The following is a 16,784-nucleotide window of genomic DNA, read 5'->3' on the forward strand; positions in this document are numbered from 1 at the left end:
GAGCACCAAGAAACCATAGCTTGAATCCCCACATGACCACGGACACTCCCTTATCCAAATGATGCTCTCTCAACCTCAGAGGATTACCTGGGAAGGAATCTCACTAGAGCATTACAGCACACCAAAAATGCCAGGGAGTCACTCTGGACTATGTTCTGACTTATAAGAAGCACTGCTTGAATATCAAGCAAAAAATCGGTGATAGAAATAATAGAATTGGACCAAACTTCCTACAGAGATTATTGTCGAAGGCTTTCATGGCCGGAATCACTGAGTTGTAGGTTTTTTCGGGCTATATGGCCATGTTCTAGAGGCATTCTCTCCTGACATTTCACCTGCATCTATGGCAAGCATCCTCAGAGGTAGTGAGGTGACCTCACTACCTCTGAGGATGCTTGCCATAGATGCAGGTGAAACGTCAGGAGAGAATGCCTCTAGAACATGGCCATATAGCCCGAAAAAAACCTACAACATTCCCACACAGAACCTCCATGCTTTGAAGGGAATCGCTGGCATGACCCACCCTCCAGCCTTGCACACTCTCCCTTGCCCGCACATTTGCACCATGCTGCCATGTGCCAAGCACACCTGCTCTCCCCTTCCCTCTTGGAGTCTCAGAAGCAGCCCTCCCCTTGGCTGAGAGGTTGGCTGAGAGGCCGGCCAATCACAGCTGAGGAGGGCTGTTGGTAGGAGGATTCACCGTCTGTTTCCAAAAAGGAAGAGACAGACAGGTGGAGAGATCTTAGGTCTTCTCTGCCAAAGGGGTTCCTAAAACCATCAGAAATATGTTTTCCAATGGTCGTTGGTGACCCCTCTGAAACCTCCTCACAATCCCCTCCAAGGGGTCTTGACCCCCAGGTTGAATGAGAAACACTGCTTTAGAGAGAAAGATATTGTTCATAGAAAACCAAAGAAAGAATGTGAATTGCACAATTACATTCAAATTCCCAACACTCATTTAGGGGTTTTTGAGATCTAGATGTGTAAAATTCAGGTATGTGCCTAGATTTTGAACATATTCAAGATAATTTAGACGGAGGTTTGCTATTTAATTGTACACCAAACCCTGCAATAACTGCAGATGTATTTTGGAGAGAGCTGTTAGCCAGGATTTCGATTCGGGGGGGGGGGGAGTTTTTTTCAGGGGTTTTTTTTTGGGGGGGGGGGCTGACTTTCGGGGGGGGGGGGGCTGAGTCTGAGTGAAAGAGGGTCTACCCTAGCAAACCTTTTGTATCATTACCCCAATACCCCCATGCATATGGGATATATTGAGTATGGTGATCAGATCATGATATGAATAAACATAACAGTTTAAATAATGTGCACCAGTAAGGCCTTTTCACGAACCACCATGAGAATTTCGGGGGGGGGGGGGGGGGGGTGAAGCCCCTCAAGCTCCCCCCCCCCCCAGCTACATGCCTGAATGGGACGCAAGGTTTTGTTTTAAGAAATGGATCAAACGCCTGGCAACAGCAAGTTCCAGAACTCAATTTTAACTCATTGTGACCATAATTTACATGAGGAAAACAATATGCAACCTTAGTTTAAGGACATAACAGTTGGAATCATGGGGGAATTGTATTGCTTGAAAGCGAAAAGCCCATTTCGGTCTGAACTCTTCTCCCTTCCAGGGACACCTTCAGCTCGGCTCTTAGCTTCCAGATAAGTCCCCGAGCATTTGCTGAAGATCCCGGAGAGCAGGTCAATGGTCTGGAAATGGAACATAAAATGGTGGAAAGCAAAGCTGGAGAAGAAGCAACAAGGCTGGAGAGGAATATCCTTCGGTGTTCTGTAACAAAAAGAAAATTATAGAAATCCTAATGGGATTACAGAAGAAAGAATGAACAAAAGAAGAGATGAAAACCTCAGAACATATTCAAGATGTCCACATATTCTCCAAAGGATCGGACCATCCCCATGAAAAGTCCAGCATCTGTGAGCTTTAAGAAAGCAAAATTTAAAAGTGGAGTCGGGAGGCAAGAAAGATGTGGCTATAAAATGGTGGGGAGAGTAGGAGAGCGAGATTCCTAACTATGGAGAATCCGTGATAGTAAATAGTTTCTGCTATTAGTCATGTCCTGCAACAGGCTGCTTATAGGCGAGTCGTGACCTGCTCCTCTTGTCCGTCTTTCCATTGGTTCCTAAACATGTCACAGGCATCTCCCCATGAGTCAAAAACGTCCTCAGAGGAGTCTATGAGTTTGGAGTTGGAGGAGCAGATGCTGGAAGCACAGTGGAGGGAACTGGTGCAAGCCCCAGGGCACGGGTTCTGCCCCGGGTGCCTGACGTTCCTACTATAGTCCACCTCATTGAGGTTAATTTCACTTTTGGAACAGTTCTCGTCCCGCTCTTTGGCCATCTGGGAGTATTTAAGGTCTTGCCACATGTAATGCGGCTGGATGACCCCGTCCGAAATAGTGTACATGGGCTCCGTGTTTGGCTCCGCCAGGTGACCGTTCATCTTGGAGAATAGGAGTCCCAAACGCTTGAAGGATTCCTTCTTGGAGCTGGAAAGCCTTTGGACTCTGTTCCCGTTCCGGACAAAGGAGCGCTTATTAATCCCGTTGCTTTTGGGTTTCTCGTTCACCATGTCAACCCCGGACATTGTCTTAATCAGAGCCGAGACATTGAAGTCTTTCTTCTTGTTGGTGAGGCCGAAAGAAACGCTCTTGGATTTGGAGGTCTCCGCAACACACTCCTCATTGGCCTCGTCCTTCTGGGAGACCTCGGTGCTGCTGGTGGAATAACTTCGCCGAGGTGGTTTCCGGTTTCCCAAGAGGTCGAGGACTTCGTAGCGGAAACTGGAGATATCCTGCTTCAATTCCTAAGGATGGAGAGGGAGTTAAACATGAGTCAAAAGCCACTGTTTTATCTACAGCAAGGAAAGAACCGAGGAAGATTGTTCTCTCTCGAGGCCGAGTGTTCAAAGCTATGCAAATGAATTATTCTGGATGACTGTGCATAAGAATTCCAATAAATATTTCATTATTTAGCATTACTAAAAGGAGGTTTGGTGATATATATATATTTTGCAAAGGAAATGAAGAACATTGTTAGATGGAATAGTAGCAATACCAGTGTCTAGATCCATGATGGTGAACTGACACGCATGGCTGACACGCATGGCTCTTTTTGATGGCACGCGGCCACATGCGGCTGCGTACAGAGAAGTACACCTTATAAGAGCCAATATAATTCCAGCCTTAAATTTGTAAAAGGCTCTACAAATTTAACATCTGTACGTTTGAGCATTGCTCACTCCATAACTCAGCATGGAATATACATTTTTCTTATTTAAACTATAAATATTGCAAAATTATGGGTTTTTTTTCTTGAAGTTGACACCCAACCCAAGTTATGCTCAGGTTTTTGGCAAATTTTGACACACCAAGCTCAAAAGGTTGCCCATCACTGGTCTATATCTAGGGAAGTAATGCTACCCCTCTTTTCTGCTTTGGTTAGACCACACCTGGAATATTGTGTCCAATTCTGGGCACCACAATTCAAGTGAGATATTGACAATCTGGAATGTGTCCAGAGGAGGGTGACTAAAATGATCAAGGGTCTGGAGAACAAGCCCTATGAGGAGCGGCTTTAGGAGCTGGGCATGTTTAGCCTGAAGAAGAGAAGGCTGAGAGGAGATATGATAGCCATGTGTAAATATGTGAGAGGAAGCCACAGGGAGGAGGGAGCAAGCTTGTTTTCTGCTTCCCTGGAGACTAGGATGTGGAACAATGGCTTCAAACTACAAGAAAGGAGATTCCATCTGAACATGACTGTGAGAGCCATTCAGCAGTGGAACTCTCTGCCCTGGAGTGTGGTGGGGCTCCTTCTTTGAAAGCTTTTAAATAGAAACTGGTTGGCCATCTGTCAGGGGTGATTTGAATGCAATATTCCTGCTTCTTGGCAGGGGGTTGGACTGGATGGCCCATGAGGTCTCTTCCAACTCTTTGATTCTATGATTCTATGAATCCCATTTTCAAGTGATGAAATGGAGAGCAGTGCAAGGGGATGGAGGCTCTTTAAGCCATCGGATATTTTGGATTACAGCTCCCCACAGTCACTTACATTGCTTCTAGTGGTTGGGGCTGATGGAAGATGGAATCCTAAACTGTCAATGCTTCAAGTTACATATGGTTATGTTACCTTAAAGTTTTCTTCTGTCAATCCCTCGTTGCTTTTAGAATTTCTTATCATGGCAGCAACGTATCGTTTCACCAGGTTTCTGATCACTTCCTGGAATGAGAAACACAAGAAAGTGAGTTGACTTGGGAGGCTCTTTCCGCAAAGACGTCTGTGGTATTCCCACATTTCTATTGTTTAAAAAAGGAAATATGCACTAACTCTTGCAAGGCACTCTGTGTCCCAAGTGGGAGAAAGCGGTAGCATTGGCAGCAACAACTCCTCCTCACAGAATCCCATATCAAATGTGGATCCACCAATGGGAGAATTTAGGGACTTGTAATATCTTCTCCAAACTCTACTGGATCTCTAGACCCGAGGTGACAGGGTATACTGGGAAATGCAGTATCCCAAAATACTCTTTCCAAGAGGTTATTTTATGGAGACATTGGACAGAAATATACTGAAGTCCATTCTCAAAAGCTATCCACATTTTGGGTTCTTGTGAGTTTTTCGAGCTGTATGGCCATGTTCCAGAAGCATTCTCTCCTGACATTTCAGCTGCATCAATGGCAGGCATCCTCAGAGGTTGTGAGGTCTGTTGGAAACTAGGAAAATGGGGTTTATATATCTGTGGAATGTCCAGGGTGGGAGAAAGAACTCTTGTCTGTTTGAAGTAGGTGTGAATGTTTAATTGGCCACCTTGATTAGCATTTAATGGCCTAGCAGTTTTCAAGGTCTGGCTTCTTACTGCCTGGGGGAATCCTTTGTTTGGGATGTACCATCCTGGACATTTCACAGATATAAAAGGTAAAGGTTGTCCCCTGACATTAAGTTCAGTTGTGTCCGACTCTGGGGTGTGGTGCTCATCTCCATTTTTAAGCCGAAGAGCCAGCATTGTCCATAGAAATCTCCAAGGTCATGTGGCCGGCATGACTGCATGGAAAACCTTTACCTTCCCACCGGAGCGGTACCTATTTATCTACTCACATTTGCATGTTTTCAAACTGCTAGGTTGGCAGAAGCTGGGGTGAACAGCGGGAGCTCAAGGCACTTCCCAGAATCGAACATGCGACTTTTCAGTCAACAAGCTCAGCAGCTCAGCGCTTTAACCCACTTCGGCACTGGGGGCTCCCGGTGATATATAAACCCCATTTTCCTAGTTTCCAACAGACCTCCCAACCTCTGAGGATGCCTGTCATAGATGCAGGTGAAACGTCAGGAGAGAATGCTTCTGGAACATGGCCATACAGCCTGAAAAACTCACAACAACCCAATGATTCTGGCCATGAAAGCCTTTGACAATACATCCCCATTTTGCTTTGCAAAAGTCAACAATGGCATAAGAATGGTCAGGTTAAGAAAAGCACTTTTGAGGAAGTTGTCCCAAAAGTCAGTGTAAGGCAATAACATATCTTAAATTGAAGTATCTTATATTTTGTTATTTATTTCCAAGGCACTAACATGGAAGTCTGAGTGAATGGTGTCCTTGATCCTTTAATCTTAGTAAATCTTTTAATTGGAAGAGTTAACGAAGCTCGACAAGCTGAGAACAAAATTGTGTGTTGCGTCAAAACATCGGGAAGAAAAGATGCCGATTACTTGATGAGGCCAACAGTTTCCTCGCTGGGGATTAAAACAGTGTGGATTCTTGAAAGGTACAACTCACTGAAATGTTCTTTGGAACAAGCAACAAGTTTGCTTCTTGGTGTTATTAGCTGTCTTCAAGCCCAATTCAATATATGACAACCCCATGAATGAGATACTTCATTAGCTCTGCCCATGTCCTCAAAATTCAGGGCATTTGGCTTTTTTGTTTCAATCCACCCATCTGGAATGGGATGTTATATTTTTCCTCCTGCCTTCTACCTTTCTAAGCAATGATTTCTGTTTGTTTGGTTGGAATGGTCTGCCTCAGGGGAGTGTGCTTAGGACAGACAGTTTCATCTATGCTGACGATCGTGCCATCACCACTCAAACAGGAAGATTTGAAATGATTTAACAGAAGCTCTCTGAAGCTTTAGGTGCTCTTACTGCCTATTACAGGGCAAACCAGCTGGTTCCTAATCTATCTAAATGCAAATGTGTGCTTTTCATCTTAAGAACAGACAAGGTAATCAGAGGATTACCTGGGAAGGAATCCGACTCGAGCATTGCAGCACACCAAAATACTTGGGAGTCACTCTGGACCATTACAAGAAGCACTACTTGAATATCAAGCAAAAAGTGGGTGCTAGAAACAATATCACAAGAAAGCTGACTGGCATAGCCTGGGGATCACAACCAGACACAGTGAAGACATCTACCCTTACACTTTGCTACTCTCCTGTTGAGTATGCATGCCCAGTGTGGAATACATCTCTCCATGTTAAAACAGTGGATGTGGTCTTAATGCCAGATTATCTCAGGATGTCTATGCCCTACACCTCTGGAGAAATTATACTGTTTAGCCAGTATTGCACCACCTGATATCCATTGGGGAGTAGCAGCCAATAATGACAGAACCAAGGCAGTGATACCAGCAGTCGATCCTCTGTTCGGATATCAGCCAGCAGGCCAATGTTTTAAATCAAGAAATAGCTTCCTAAGGTCTACAGAGATACTCACAGGAACACATCAGCAAGTGAGAGTCCAAAAGTGGCAGGCTAAAACCCAGAACCTCAATCAGTGGTTGAGACCAGATCAAAAACTCCTTCCTGGGCACACAGAAGACTGGGCATTGGACAGACTGCGCTCTGGGACCACAAGATGCAGAGCTAACCTTAAGAAATGGGGCCACAAAGTGGAGTCCACAACCTGTGAGTGCGGAGAAGAGCAAACCACAGACCATCTACTACAACGCACTCTGTGGCCTGCCACACACAAAATGGAAGACTTCCTTACACTGGCACCAGAAGCTCTCCAAGTGACCAGCTTCTGGTCAAAGGACATTTTAACTTGGTCTGTGTTTTTAAATAAATTATAACTGTACCCTCAATTTGCTTCTGACACAACAAATAAATAAAGTGTGTTTTCTAGGGAGTCATGTATTTTCATGATATGTTTAAAGTAGGACAGCCTCCATTTAGTCATCTTGCTCTCACAAACTTTGATTTAAGGCAACTCTATGAAAGTGAAACCTCTAAGTCACCTTGTTCTTGACAGCACTGCTCAGGTTTTGAGGACCCAAGACCATGGCTTCATTTACTAAATCCATTCATCCCTAATGTGCTCTTTTCCTACTGCCTTACCAAGCATCATTGTATTTTCATACTAGCCGTCCCCTGCCATGCGTTGCTGTGGTGCACATGGGGGTTCTGTGTGGGAGGTTTGGCCCAATTCTATCGTTGGTGGGATTCAGAATGCTCTGTGATTGTAGGTGAACGATAAATCCCAGCAACTACAACTCCCGAAAGTCAAGATTCTATTTTCCCTAAACTCCACCAGTGTTCACATTTCGGCATATTGAGTATTTGTGTAGAGTTTGGTCCAGATCCATCATTGTTTGTGTCCACAGTGATCTCTGGATGTAGGTGAACTGCAACTCCAAAACTAAAGGACATTGCCCAACAAGCCCTTCCAGTATGTTCTGTTGGTTTTGGAAGAACTGCGTGCCAAGCTTGGTTCAATTCCATCATTGGTGGGGTTCAGAATGTTCTTTGATTGTAGGTGAACTATAAATCCCAGCAACTACAACTCCAAAATGACAAAATCATTTTTTTAGTGAAGGACATACATTGGGTTATTAGGTGTCTTGTGTCCAAATTTGGTGTCAATTCGTACAGTGGTTTTTGAGTTATGTCAATCCCACAAACGAGCATTACATTTTTACTTATATAGATGACTCATGTTGTCTCCTGATATCCAAAACACCAACAGTCTCAGTTCAGTCATTTTGGATTTTAGGAAGAGTTCAGGTGTGCTTGGGTCCAAAATCCATTTATTGGTCTTTTTAATGCAAATGAGTTGATTCTCTTCCTAACTCTTCCTATCCCAATGTTTCTGTTTTCCCCTCCAACGATGAACAGTCGTGTTTTTAAATCTGCACGTTTTCTTTCTCTGAAGCACTGCACAAGCCTTGCCAATGTGTGAATGCTTGAGACAATGTGCTTGTTTTCTTGTGACAAGTCCCAGGAGGTGCCAAAATCCTAGCTTCAGTCCAAGGGAAATTTCTTTTCATCCAGAGGGTTAGACAAGCAGGAAAATTACTAAGAGCTGAAGCTAAGCAGGTGTGGTTCTGGTCAGAATCTGGGTGGGAATCCACCCATGTGCATTTGTGCAGGTACAGCTGTACCAGGAGCTCCAATTTTGTTTGCTTTGCATTGAATGTTTGTTGTAGTCCTGAGTTTCAGGGGTTCTGCAGACAGGTGGCTTCTTTTGACTGCAATCATTGGGCAAGCCACCTGTCAATTATCGTTAGGTTCCCCGGTCCTGCCCCCTTTTTGGGTTTTGGTAGGGAAGTGAGCCATTTTGTGTTTAGTTTCAGCCAGGTTAACCAACGTATAGGATGTGTGTTGCTTCCCCTGTACAAAGGCTTCAACCTTTAAGAATTCTAGGGTCACAGAAACTCTAACAGAATCTCCAGGGGAGAACAGCTTTAAGAGTCTCCTAAGAACTCCAGGGAAGCCTTCCACAGCCTTGAGAGTTTCCAGGAAGACAAACTTAAGGTCTAAAGAACTCCAGCTAGAGAACATCCATTGCCTTGCTGGTAGGTCCTCTCAGCGCTCGAGAAGCAGTTCGGCCTGGCAGCTGAACCCACACCAGTGAGGGTTAGATTTTAGTCAGCCTTAGGAGAAGTTAAAAAGGGGGAATTTTCCTTTAGAGAAAGTTATTGAAGATAGTGCCTGTCCCCTGTGGGCAAGATTGAGAGAACTAATTCTTTATCAAGAAAGCTTTGAAGTACCTGTTTGATTCATTAATAAAATACTTTGTTGTATTTTTCAAGCCATATGAAGATTCTTTTGTAGTGGAAACCTATGAGAACTTCTTCTTAGGCCCCTGGCTTCCCACTGGGCAAAGGTAACACATCCTATATTTAAAGCCAACCAAATACAGGCCCAGCGGCGACAGAATAGCATTGAAGACAGGTGAATGTCAAAGACGGAGTATGAATGTCCTAGGCACTAGGAAGATTTGAGTTATGGACTAAAAGTCCAAAAGGCCAGGGCTCGAATTGTTGGAAATAGCAACCTTCTCAAGCCTCCACTAGTTATTTGTTATGTATATAATTGCTTACTGTATTGTATATGTGTGTATTGGTTTGCAGTTTTCTTTAACCTCTTTGTCTTGGGAGGGGATGCAGACCATGTGATCAGATCTGGGAATATTCAAACCTGAGACTTCATTTTAGGTAGCAGTGTGTGTGTTTGCATCAGAAGCAGTATAGTACAGTTTGAAGTCTGTAGAAACAGAATGCCTTAGAGAAGAGACTCTATTAGACCCTCAGAACAAAGAGATGCTTTAGACAAGCGGTTCTCAACCTGTGGGTCGCGTCCCCCAGGGGGGTCATTGGGCAATTTTTTGGGGGTCGTGAAGCCACCTTGGTTGGCCCCACCCACTCCAAAATGGCTGTCAACTCCCTGTGCCAGCCAAACATCTAGGCCAGGGGTCCTCAAAGTTTTTAAACTGAGGGCCAGGTCATAGTCCCTCAAACTGTTGGAGGGCCGGATTATAATTTGTAAAAACCACGAATGAATTCCTCTGCACACTGCACAGATCTTATTTGTAGTACAAAGCACACTGAAAAACAATACAATGATTAAAATGAAGAACAATTTTAACAAATATAAACTTATTAGTATTTCAATGGGAAGTGTGGGCCTGCTTTTAGCTGATGAGATAGGATTGCTGTTGTTGTGTGCTTTCAAGTCATTTCAGATTTAGGTTGACCCTGAGCGAGGGCTGGGTAAATGATCTTGGAGGGCCGTATCCAGCCCGCGGGCCTTAGTTTGAGGACCCCTGATCTAGGCATTCCTGGTTGGCTCCTCCTCCTGCTCTTCCCACAGGGCTGTGGGGAGTCAGGAGGAAGAGCTTACAGGTAAAGGCATGAGTGGGAAGAACACTGGTCTGCAGAGTTGCAAAGACTCCAAGCTCAGGAGGGGTAGAGCTGGGAGGAGGGCTGGTTTCAGGGAACCATTGCCTCCAGCCCTCGCCCCTTGCCAAGCTCCTCATCATCGCTGGAGGTCAGTTTGTACGTTTCATGGGAGGGGAACTATACATGCCAGCAGCTCCCAAATGCCAAGGTTTATTTTTCCCAAACCTCTCCACAGGCATGTAGCCAGGGGGAAGCTTGAGGGGCTTCATCTCTTCCCCCCCCCCCCCAATTCTCAGGGTGGTCCACAAGAATGCCTTACTGGTACATTGTTTAAACTGTTATGTTTATTCATATCAGGATCCGATCACCATGCTCAACATATCCCATTGGCATGGGGGTACTGGGATAACGATACAAAAGGTTTGATAGGGTAAATCCTCAGCCCCCCCCCAATCAAACCCAGCGCCCCCCCCCCCAAATCAAAATCCTGGCTACGGCCCTCCCAGTATTTTCTGTTGGTCATGGGAGTTCTGTATGCCAAGTCTGGTTCAATTCCATTGTTGGTGGAGTTCAGAATGCTCTTTGATTGTAGGTTAATTATAAACCCCAGCATCTGCAACTCCCAAATATCAAGATCTATTTTCCCCAACTCCACCAGTGTTTTGGGGCAGATTGAATATTTGTGCCAAGTTTGGTCCAAATGCACAGTCGTTTGGGTTCACAGTGCACTCCATATGTAGGTGTAGGCCTGGGCGGTTTCGTTTAGTTAATTCGTAATTCGTTAATAATTCGTTAATTTTTCCAATTACAAAACGATAACGAACCATTCTGGAGCAATTATTAAAAAAACGAATTTTTAAATACGTTTTGTAAATGCTTCGTATTTCGTTATTGTATTCGTTTCATTATTGTTCTGAGGTCGTTTCGTTATTATTTCCGCATGTCTGGGCCAGTTTTATGGTTTAATTAGTGAAAAAAAATTATAATATCACACCAACAGTCAAGAACAGAGGGAGAGGGAAGCTTCAGAAGTTTTTGGAGGTTTTTTAGCGTATTTCGCGGTGGCGTCCACCATTAACGAATCGATTCGTTATTGTTTCGGAAATCGATTCATTAATTTTTTACCATTTACGAAATTTCGTAAATATCGAACTTTTTAAAAGGAAAATTTTGTAATTATTTTAAATAACGAAACGCAAAAACCCCCAAAAAACGAATCGATTTTAGAAACAAATTTTTCCGTTGTTACCCAGGCCTATGTAGGTGAACTACATCACCCATAAATCACTGTCAATTACTCCCAGCACTCTCCAGTATTTTCTATTGGTCACTGGGATGTGTCCCAAGTTTGTTTCAGATCTATAATTCGTGGGGGTGTCAGTGGTCTTTGGAAGTCAGATATGAATTGGTCGAAGGTACTACAAATCCCATCATCCATTGTCCATACTCCCCCAAACATATTGTTTTTGTGATCAACCACTATGCTGTAATTATGTTCAATTTGTAACAATGAAAATACATCCTGCAGATCAGATATTTACATTACGATTCATAACAGTAGCGAAATTACAGTTATGTAATACCAACGAAAATATGGTTGGGGTTACCACAACATGAGGAAATTTATTTAAGTGTCATGGCATTAGAAAGGTTGAGAACCACTGCTTTAGACTATGGACTGTTGATTCTAAGAAAAATACCCTGTGTTCTCAACACAGAGAAACTACGTCAAATCCTATCTATAACTGGATTGATAAGAAAAGTACCTGTATGCTGAAAACATGAAGTTTGTGAGTAAACCAATTATGTTACTTTTAAAGAAGACAACTTAATTTTTGTCTCTTGAGAGCATGATTTAAACCAAGATGTTTTAAGGAAGAATAGATTTTTTTAGGCAACTGAAGAGAATATTTCTGAAACTCTGCTATATATGTGTGTGTGTTTGTGCATTGGCATATCTTTGTCCCTGACAGTTCAAAGTTTAATAGGTATATCAGTTTAGCAGATGAGTTGCCTAGTGGAAATTTTACCACTAAAGAGAAGGTTGACTCAAGTGAATTTTTAACTCTTCTCAGAAGACTCCTGGTTTTTCCTACCTGGTAATGAATGCCTTTCCGGGACTGTAGCGCAGCTGGCTGGGAGTCAGCTGCATTAAGATCACTAGTGACCAAAAGGTCATGAGTTCAAAGCCAGCCTGGGTCGGAGTGAGCTTCCGACCAATTTGTGCAGCTTGCTGTCGACCTTTGCAGCCCAAAAGACAGTTGCATCTGTCAAGTAGGAAATTTAGGTACTGCTTATATGGGAAGGCTAATTTATGATGCCTTAAAAATATCCAGCAAGCATACAAAGAATGAGGAAGTACTTCATCAGTGTCACAAATGGACGGTGAAGTGACAGCTCCCCTAGTGGCCAGAATACCCTCATGAAAAAGCTTGAATGTTAAATAGCCTCTGTGTGTCTGTCTATATATGTTGTGTGTCTATGGCATTGAATGTTTCCCATATATATGTACACTATAATCCGCCCTGAGTCCCCTGCAGGGTGAGAAGGGTGGAATATAAATACTGTAAATAAATAAATAATAATAAAATTTCCAAAAGGTTATGATCTCTAACAAGGTCATGCCTTTCCTGTGCCCAGTGGTTTTCCAAAAGGTTATGAATACCATTTCCCAAATGGTTATGGAGATTCACATTTTCCAAAACTAATTCCCATTCAGCCTTGGAAACCCACGGGGTGACCTTGGGCAAGTCACACACTCTCAGCCTCTGAGAAAGGCAAAAGCAAGCCTGCTCTGAAGAAATCTTGCTCAGAAAACCTTAAGATAGTTCAAAGTTGACTTGAAAGCACCTAAGAACTAACAACGAATGAATGTTGTAAACTAGCCTTCCACAAATTGATGCCTTCTCAAAGTGTTGGATGACTCCTATCATCCCCATGCTATCTGTATTTGAATGGAGATATTATCAGAACACACTTGGAGCTTGCAAGCATGGAGAAAACGTATACAAGAGTGGGGAAAGGGAGCAAATTGATGTTCAAGACAGATCAAGAGAATATATTCAGGCTACTTCTTTGAACAGATTGTTTTTTTACCTGGTAATGCTGATTCTGAATCAAGTTGTCTGCATGACGTTCCTGGGGAGGAAAGAGACACATATTAAAGGATCATACAGAAATATTTAAGAAGGGTTCTCCTTGATGGACCACTTGTTGGCCTTGGCCACCTCCTCTCACTTTCTGTATAAGCTATTCTGTGGTTGTTTGAGTTCAGGATTTCCAGATAGTGATTCAGAAATGGATTGAAAAGTCTGCATACCGTGAAGGTCTTCAGATTCTCGTGTTTCTTCTCATCATCTTCTGGGTCTTGGGATGGACAGAGCTGCTTGTGGATCCATTTGCAGAGATACCAGAAGGACTTGGGGCTGGGGATGATGTTAAAAGGTGGTGGCAAGGTTCCTCCTTCATCAAAGTAGCTCATCCAGAGCTTGGTGCGGGCAAATTTCCATTCGATGTCAGCATGGTCCTAGGAAGAGGACACCAGAAAAGGGTTATTGGTTTGCATTGATCACAAGTCCTTCATGCATTGAGTAACAGCCGGGTAACTTTTGTGGCTTGAAGAATAAAATGGGACAGAGGCAAGAGATCAAAGAATTTTGATGCAATCATCATCATCATCATCATCATCATCATCATCTGCCTGCAACAAAACAAAAATGATTTGATCCAAGTCTCCCCATCCTCAACAGATCTGCTCAGGTCTTCCAAAGTCAAGATGGCAACCTCTCCACCTGCAATGCAATCTCTCCCTTTTCCCACTGTCTTTCAACTTATTATCATCTTTTCTAGTCTTCTCATGATATGGCCGAAGTATGATAGCCTCAGTTCAGTCATCTTAGCTTCAAAGGAGAGTTCAATTTTCTCTCAACAACAACAATAACAACTGGTATTCCCACCAGTTCTTTGTCACAGGCATTGGAACTCGTGCCACAAATACTATGTGCCTGCGACAAAGAACTGGTGGGATCACAAGCCGGAAAAAGTTACAGAAAATAAACACGTCAAGCTACGCTGGGACATCTGAATTCAGACAGAGTTTTGGAGCACAAGACTCCTTACTTCATGATCATGTTAAAAACAAAGTATGGATCGCTGATGTTGCAATCCCAGGCGATAGCAAGATTAAAGAGAAACAACTGGAAAAGCAGACACGATATGAGGTTTTAAAGATTGAACTGCAAAGATTCTGGCACAAGCCAGTCAAGGTGTTCCCAGTGGTGATCGGCACACTGGGTGCAGTGCCTCAAGACCTCGGCCTGCACTTAAAAACAATCAGCAGTGACAAAATTGCCATCTGTCAGCTGCAAAGGCCACCCTACTCAGATGTCCATGCATTTTTCACTGATACATCACACCGTCCAAGACATTTGGGAAATGACAGACATGTGATCAAATACAAAAGTTAGCATAGTGACCTTGATTGCTAACTAATCTTGTTTTGTATCAAATAATAATAATAATAATAATAGTAGTAGTAGTAGTAGTAGTAGTAGACTGTGCAGATCATATCCTCAGCTGTTGCAAGAAATTCACACAGACGGACTACAAACAGAGGCACAACTCTGTGGGCCCAAATGATTCACTGGAACTTATGTTGCAAGTACCACCTGCCAGCAGTAAAGAATTTGTGGGATCATAAACCTGCAAAGGTAGTGGAAAATGAACACGCAAAAATACTGTGGGACTTTTGAATCCAGACTGACAAAGTTTTGGAACACAATACACCAGACATCACGATTGTGGAAAAGAAAAACATCTAGAAAAACAACAGGAAAAGCTCAGCCGTTATCAGGACCTCAAAATCGAACTGCAAAGGCTCTGGCATAAACCGGTACAGGTGGTCCCAGTGGTATTCAGCACACTGGGTGCCATACCAAAAGACGGCATTTGGAAACAATAAACATTGACAAAATCATAATCTGTCAACTGCAAAAGGCCACCTGACTTGGATCGGTGCACAGCATTCGAAAATACATCACACAATCCTAGACTCTTGGAAAGTGTTAGACTTGTGATTTTGTGATATGAAATCCAGCATATAGATCTCATTTGCTGTGACATACTGTGTTTTGTGTCAGTAAAATAATAAACTTTATTTATATTTTGCCCTATCTCCCCAAAGGGACTCAGGGTGGATTCTAGTCATGAAAAGGCAAACATTCAATGTCTTAATGGAACACCTCAGCAAGCGAGAGTCCAAAAGTGGCAGGCTCAAACCCAGAACCTCAACCAATGGCTGATACCAAATGAGAGACTCTTCCCTGGGCACACATAAAACTGGGCGACTTGGGTGGCACTGAACAGACTGCGCTCTGGCATCACGAGATGCAGAGCCAACCTGAAGAAATGGGGCTACAAAGTGGAATCCACAACATGCAAGTGTGGAGAAGAGCAAACAACAGACTACCTGCTGCAATGCAACCTGAGCCCTGCTACATGCACAATGGAGGACCTTCTTATAGTAACACCAGAGGCACTCCAAGTGGACAGCTACTGGTCAAAGGACATTTAATCAACTACAAAGCTTGCAAACTTTGTGTTTTGTGCTTAAGCGGCTGAGGGGGGAAAGGAAAGGGCCTGAGGCTGTTAGGAATGGTGGGAATTGCAGTCCAAAACCCCTGGAGGAACAAAGGTTGCCCATGCCTGTTCTACAGTATTGATGCATCCAATGTGTCCATCTTACTAGGAAAAGGCCATGAAAGGCACCAGATCCCGCCTGATCTTTCCTCACTCAGGTGTTTTTACAACACGCCACCCAACCTTCCCATGTTCTGCACCATGGCCTTTGTTTCTATGGCGACACTGTCATTGTCCCCAGACGGGCATCCGCTGCCCTTTCTCAAGTTCCTCAGGTCACATCCCTCCTGAGCTCCGTGCCACAAACAACGCTGCCTTTCCTCCCAGCTGCCACTCAGTTTTGCATTTGCATTTACCTTGCCAGCTTGGCTGTTCTTCCAGGCTGCTGTTTTCTGCTAATTCTCAGAGCATCACAATGCTCCTTTAAAAAAATCCCTTTGTACTGTGCAGCTTGTTGTGGATGCCAATGGAGAAGGTTCCAATTAGAAGTTGGAAGAGACCTCATGGGCCATCCAGTCCAACCCCCTGCCAAGAAGCAGGAAAATTGCATTCAAAGCACCTCCGACAGATGGTCATCAAGCCTCCGTTTAAAAGTTTCAAAGAAGGAGCCTACACCACACTCCAGGGCAGAGAGTTCCACTGCTGAACAGTTCTCACAGTCAGGAAGTTCTTCCTAATGTTCAGGTGGAATCTCCTTTCTTGTAGTTTGAAGCCATTGCTCTGCATCCTAGTCTCCAGGGCAGCAGAAAACAAGCTTGCTCCCTCCTCCCTATGACTTCCCCTCAAGTATTTATACATGGCTATCATGTCTCCCTCTCAGCCTTCTCTTCTGCAGTCTAAACGTGCCCAGCTCTTTAAGCCGCTCCTCATAGGGCTTGTTCTCCAGACCCTTGATCATTTGAGTCACCCTCCTTTGGACACATTCCAGCTTGTCAATATCTCTCTTCAATTATGGTGCTCAGAATTAACTTCGGGATTTTATATTGCCCTTATTTGTTCCTTCTTCCTAACA

General features: G+C 43.7%; 1 protein-coding gene across 1 annotated transcript in view; it reads right to left on the reverse strand.

Moving 5' to 3' along the window:
- Positions 1-1,477: 1,477 nt before the first annotated feature.
- Positions 1,478-16,784, reverse strand: part of TRPC5 (transient receptor potential cation channel subfamily C member 5) — a 194,884-nt gene continuing 179,577 nt past the window's right edge. Inside the window, exons 8-11 of the mRNA XM_060756189.2 lie at positions 13,455-13,661; positions 13,232-13,273; positions 4,147-4,236; positions 1,478-2,824 (exon numbers count right to left, since the gene is read on the reverse strand). Of these exons, the coding sequence (XP_060612172.2) occupies positions 2,093-2,824; positions 4,147-4,236; positions 13,232-13,273; positions 13,455-13,661 (1,071 nt within the window). The 3' untranslated portion in view covers positions 1,478-2,092. The remainder of the gene's footprint in view (positions 2,825-4,146; positions 4,237-13,231; positions 13,274-13,454; positions 13,662-16,784) is intronic.

This window comes from Anolis sagrei, chromosome 10 (assembly GCF_037176765.1).
Source record: "Anolis sagrei isolate rAnoSag1 chromosome 10, rAnoSag1.mat, whole genome shotgun sequence".
Taxonomy (NCBI): domain Eukaryota; kingdom Metazoa; phylum Chordata; class Lepidosauria; order Squamata; family Dactyloidae; genus Anolis; species Anolis sagrei.